Below are 5,994 nucleotides of genomic sequence, written 5' to 3'. Positions count from 1 at the left end.
GACAGTAGAGAGAATGCAGCTTTAACACATGAAGCTTTGACTTCACTCGGCAGAACCGCTGTGAATGAGCTGCTGCTGACCACCAGCCCGCTGTTCAGCACATATTCTGTAACCAGTGTAGTATTAAAGCATGGTGGAATTAGCAAGCTAGCTGGTTAACTATAGCAGACAGCTGGCTAGTTAGCTGGTTTGCTAATTCCACCATGCTTTAATGCTACACTGGTTACAGTAAAATAGTGTGCAGTTGAGATAAATGTCTAAAAACAATCCGTGCCCCTCTGATTGGTCCTCGTGTTTTGTCTCTATGTTGGACTGCAGGTGAAGTCTTTGGCCGACTCCATCGATGACTCCCTCACCTGCCAGTCTGGTCGCGAAGACTCGCAGGACGCAGGAGGAGACGGAGAAGAAGACGATGAGGAGGACGAGGAGGAGGTAGACGAAGAAGAGGAGGAGGAAGGGGAGGAGGACGAGGAAGAAGACGAGGACGAAGATTACAGAGAGTGCGCGTGGCGCAATACAAACGCAGCTTCCCGACGCGTGGCGGGCCGGCCGGGAGTCGGAGGAGGGAGAGGAGGCGTGAGGGGAGGCGCCGCCATGCATGAGGACAGCACCGCCACCTCCTTCAGCGACGTCACGCTCTACATGGACGACACCTGCCTCCCCTCCTCACCACTCTCCCGCCCGCCGTCCTCGCCACTCTCCCGACCCGCCTCCAGCTCCGACACGGAGTACTGGGGAGCATTAGGGGCAGGAGGAGGTGTAGGGGGGCGGGAGGACAGCAGGGAGATGGAGGGAGGCAGCAGCGCCAGCCGGAGGAGCAGCACCCCCTGCACAGAGTGTCGAGGGGAGTACAGAGGGAGGGCAGGAGGAGGAGTAGGAGGAGGAGGAGGAGGAGGAGGAGGAGGACACCTCCCTGTCCTGACTATCGAACCACCCAGTGACAGCTCAGTGGACATGAGTGACAGGTCAGCACGGCCAATCAGAGAGCTTCTAAACAGATCATTGTTAGATCAGTGTATGGGTGTACAGGGCATATTTGTGTCTATTCTATATATTGTCATATTTGTGTCTAGTTTTAGACAACAAAACCAACAGTTGGGTTTAGGCAACGATTCAATGATATAATTTATCATCTTTATCGTCTCTCTATGGAATCATATCGTGATGACGTCATATATCGAGATGATCATGATACACAATTACGTCGTTTAAATTGATAACAATGACATACTCAAAATTCTGAATTGATAAGAATTTCACTTTTGGAAACAGTGAAGTGAAATCTGAATATTAAGACAGTTTATTTTCATCATATCTGGAATCATTTTTTAAACTTTATTGTTCAAACCTTCAGGTCAGAGCGAGGCTCCATCGGACGCCTGGTGTACGAACAGGAGCCGTCAGGAGCCGAGCGAGGGGGAGGAGAGAGGGAGAGGAGGGGAGGAGGAGGAGGAGAGGAAGGAGAGAGCGAAGAGGATGAGCAACGAGGAGGAGGAGGAGGAGGAGGAGAAGGAAGCAGCGAAGCCGACTCTCCGCAGGGAACGATCAAACACAAACCCAACGGTCGCTCTGTGGCCACGGCGCAGGGACAGACCCGCAGCCCGGCCAACGTCCCCTTACCGATGCCTTCAGCTCGGGCCCTGCCCTCTCACCCGCTGCCTCACCCGCTCCCTCACCCACTCCAACACCCCCACACTCACCCACACCCCCACCCCCACCCGTCGCCCATCCCCCACCTGCCCACCATCCTCCACCACCACCCACAGTACAGCCAGCAGCAGGTCATGCACATGCACCACGTGCACGGCAGCGGCGGCGGCCCTTACATGCAGCACGCTCACAACTTTGCCCAGCACCACTACCACCACCTGCACCACCACCACCTCCCCCACGGCTACCCAGAACCCCCTTCTTCCCCGCTGCCCTCCCCGGTGCCGCCTCTCTCCCCTCTCCCGCCACCGCTCACGCCCTCGCCGCTGTCCTCCTCCTCCTCCTCGGCCCTCCAGAGCTTGGAGGCGCAGCAGCTGCAGCAGCAGCAGCAGCACCTCGCCCACCACCCCCACCTCCTCCTCCACCACCACCTGCTCTGTTCGGACGGAGACAACGAGAGCGTCAACTCCACAACCACCAACTCCAACGACGACACGACGGTCAACAACTGCAGCTCCGGCTCCTCGTCGCGCGACAGCCTGCGGGAGCCAATCGGCGGAGCGGTGCTGGGGAAACAGACCTATCAGAGGGAGAGCCGCCACAGCTGGGACTCTCCCGCCTTCAACAACGACGTGGTGCAGCGGCGGCAGTACCGCATCGGACTCAACCTGTTCAACAAGTACGTGTTGACCCCAAAACCCGCCGGCGGGATTGAAAAGCATGTTTTCTTTGAACAATCGCCTAAACTACACAGTTTATCACAGACAGAACACATCAAAGATGAACATCCTTGAACACACCATGTGTGACGAACGTTTCCATCAGAAACAGCAACCAAAACGAAGCCTTAAATTGTGATATTTCATCAATATTCTACGTGTCTCATTTAAAATTTAGAGTCATCTTCTCATAGACTTCTATACAACCAGAGGAGTCGCCCCCTGGTGGACATTAGAGAGAATGCAGCTTTAACACATGAAGCTTTGGTTTAGCAAATTATAAACAATCTCACTGTGCTGAACATACATCACTGCTGACTACCTTCTTACCCAGGCTCCTGTTTTGGAACTATACGGAAATCTGCAGTTGAAAGTCACTTGATAATTGTTTTCATGAATTGTTATAGTTTTGGTTTAGTGTAGTTTTATTTTGTTTCCATCCTGATTCCACTTCTGTTTGTCGTTTCTGGATTTTGTTAAACATCTTTTCAAGTTTTTTTTGTTTTGATACGTCAGACCACCTTCCGTCCTGCAAAACACATTTCCATGCGGTTATTATTGTACATTTCACTTCATCTTTACAGTCTGTTATGAAGTATTCGCTGCACTTTTTGCAATAATCTGTCACATTGTTAAAAAGATACAACCGTGTCACGATTAATCACCAAGCTGTTTCATTAATCAGTAAGCAGAATAGAAAAGCAGGTTGCTCAACAAATCTGTAGATTTCCATTGTAATGCTCCATTTCATTTGTTTTTTATTTATTTCAGATATAAGTGTGTGGTATCGCAGCGTTGAGTCCTCCTTAATATGTAAAACAGAGAAAACCAACACCCCCACGTTATGAAGCAAAAAGTTTTGAAATGATGAGCGCTTAACGATAAAATAAAGAAACAAGTGAGGAAATCTGACGTCAAATTTAAGAAAAACTAAGTGTGGTGTCTGGGCTGCAGGAAACCGGAGAAGGGGATCCAGTACCTGATCGAGAGGGGCTTCGCGTCGGACACACCGGTGGGCATCGCCAGGTTCATCCTGGAGAGGAAAGGACTGAGCCGGCAGATGATCGGAGAGTTCCTGGGCAGCCGGCAGCAGTTCAACAAGGACGTCCTGGAGTGAGTCCAACGCATCTAAACCACTTCCTTTTTGCTTTGTGTCGTTTTTTTATCCTGACTGTGCAAATGTTTAAAACTGAGATAATTTTCTGTTTTCAAGAAACACAACAAAATGACCTTTTGTGTATCAGTTACTCTCCGTTATTCTCTCATCTCTCAACCGTGCGAAGAATCAGAAACTGAAGAAAAGGCGTTATTGATGGAAGTCAATGGGTGACACTTTTTAACAATAGCAGAACTAATGTATATGACGACATCTGCTTTACAAACTCTCAAGTGTCATTCATCCAGTCGCAGAGCACCAACACAAACATATTGAAAGTATGTTGAGTTTGTGAAGTGAAGATGTCGGCCATATTGTTTTTATTCCTCCTGATGCACATTTTTTTTAAATGCACTACAGGAATGCACTATTGTTTTTGTTCTGTTTTATTTGTCGTGTTTGAAAATGTTTAATGAAAAATGGACGACAACTGCATTTCGCTGTGCATAATGACAATAAATTGTCCTTAAATCCTTGAATTTTCATTCAAAACTTGCTTTTTAAAACACTTTTACAAGAAACTGTTCATCCCAGAGTGTTTTAAATATGAACGTTTTAGTGAAGATGCATTTGTTTGTGAAGTAGTGAGCGTACGGCTCGATAAATGCGTTGTGGAAGAGTAAACGGATGTTTTGCTGTTGTTAAACTCGGCCCCCATTCACTTCCATTCATAAAAGTTTTTTGAATCTTTGCTCACCGTGGAGAGAAAGTCTCCTTCAAGAATTCAAGAGGTGAATGATTGATGGATACTTGGACCTGAATCAATGATCATTTTGTACGTGAAGTGTTTCATGTAGTAAAGCCAGTTGAAGTGTTCCTGTATGTATCAGCTGATCTCTTTCCTCTGCGTCGGTCTGCAGCTGTGTTCTGGATGAGATGGATTTCTCGGGGATGGATCTAGACGAGGCTCTGAGGAAGTTCCAGGCTCAGATTAAAGTTCAGGGTGAAGCTCAGCGGGTGGAGCGACTGGTGGAGGCCTTCAGGTACTGAACTGCTTCGTGGGTTTGAACCCCACAGAGGAACCAGCGAGTCCTGATGTTTCCTTCATCTCTCTCTCTCTCTCTCTCTCTCTCTCTCTCTCTCTCCAGTCAGCGGTACTGTGTTTGTAACCCGGTGCTGATCCGGCAGTTCCAGAATCCAGACACCATCTTCATCCTGGCCTTCGCCATCATCCTCCTCAACACGGACATGTACAGCCCCAACGTCAAGCCGGAGAGGAAGATGAAGCTGGAGGACTTTGTCAAGAACCTGCGGGGTCAGTCGGTGGTTCACCTCTTGTAATCAGTGCATTCAGGGGAAAGAAATAAAAAAACGAGAACGGCTGCTGGCTGTCAGCGAGAACTGGAGAAAGTAAAGTGGTAAAAATATAGTAAAACTCAAATTTACTGAACTTAACAAGCTTCATTTTGTTCTATTAATCTTCATCTTATTTAATTCATCAAATCGTTTATTATGTTATATTTGTAATCACTCTGTAGAGATAAAAATGTGAAAACTTTACTCGAACTTGAGAAAGTAAGTACTCTATTTACATACATGTGCGTACTTGTACTTACTTTCTACTTCTACTCCACTAAATGTCAGCGGTAAATATTCAACATTTTACTGCACTGTGTTGATTTGACAACTTTAGTTACTTTGCAAATTCAGATTATTAAAAATACATTTAAATTGACAGTTAGATTAAGACTTGTATGGATTAAGTTTGTATTGATCCCATGTTGAAACGCAAAGGCCACCTAGCAGGATATGTATTTATCAAATATATATATATATATATATTTGATATATCTTATTCTAAAAGTATATTTTGATGCCAATACTTGATGCAGGACGTTTACTTGTAACAGAGTATTTCTACACTGTGGTACTTTAAGTAGATAGTACTTCCTCCTGTACTAGAAACAAACCATGATTGTTGTTTTTATATGCTGGGATGACATAAAATGAGTCAGAGCTCCTTTAACTCGGTCGGATCTCCTCACTGAATATTCTGATTTCTGATGTCTCTGAACTGTCCACTCTGCTGCTGTAGTCCTGCAAATGTCCCCGCTGTGGGACTAATAAAGGATTATCTTAACTTAACTTATTCTATTCTATCTGACCTGATCTGAACCTGGACCCCGATCCCTGTGTGTTCCCTTCAGGTGTTGATAACGGTCAGGACATCCCCAGGGACCTTCTGGTTGCCATCTATGGAAGGATCCAGAAGTGGGAGCTGAGGACCAACGACGACCACGTGTCTCAGGTGCAGGCGGTGGAGAGGATGGTGGTCGGCAAGAAGCCGGTGAGATCTTTCAAACCGACGTCTGAGAGTCTGTGTGAAGTATTCAGATACAGTGATGTCCTCTAGTTACACACGGCTTTATTACAGGATAGCAAACCCTGATATTTAAAAAACATTGTTCAACAAATTCTCTGAGCCTGAACAAATGACTGCAGATCTTCTTGTTGCTGCACGATGAATTA

At 46.7% G+C, this 5,994-nt stretch overlaps 1 protein-coding gene across 1 annotated transcript; it reads left to right on the top strand.

The window, feature by feature from the left end:
- Positions 1–306: 306 nt before the first annotated feature.
- Positions 307–5,982, top strand: LOC116378832 (IQ motif and SEC7 domain-containing protein 2-like; the record flags this gene model as incomplete). Its single annotated transcript, XM_031840745.1, has 6 exons — positions 307–965; positions 1,355–2,329; positions 3,324–3,482; positions 4,386–4,508; positions 4,614–4,780; positions 5,673–5,982. Coding segments are annotated over 6 exons (2,289 nt in total), but the record flags the coding sequence as incomplete, so codon positions are not given.
- Positions 5,983–5,994: the final 12 nt, after the last annotated feature.

Source organism: Anarrhichthys ocellatus, unplaced genomic scaffold (assembly GCF_004355925.1).
Source record: "Anarrhichthys ocellatus isolate YVR2014 unplaced genomic scaffold, GSC_Weel_1.0 scaffold3242, whole genome shotgun sequence".
Classification (NCBI taxonomy): domain Eukaryota; kingdom Metazoa; phylum Chordata; class Actinopteri; order Perciformes; family Anarhichadidae; genus Anarrhichthys; species Anarrhichthys ocellatus.
The sequence above is the reverse complement of the archived record's forward strand: the minus strand, read 5'-3'. Positions and strand labels throughout refer to the sequence as shown.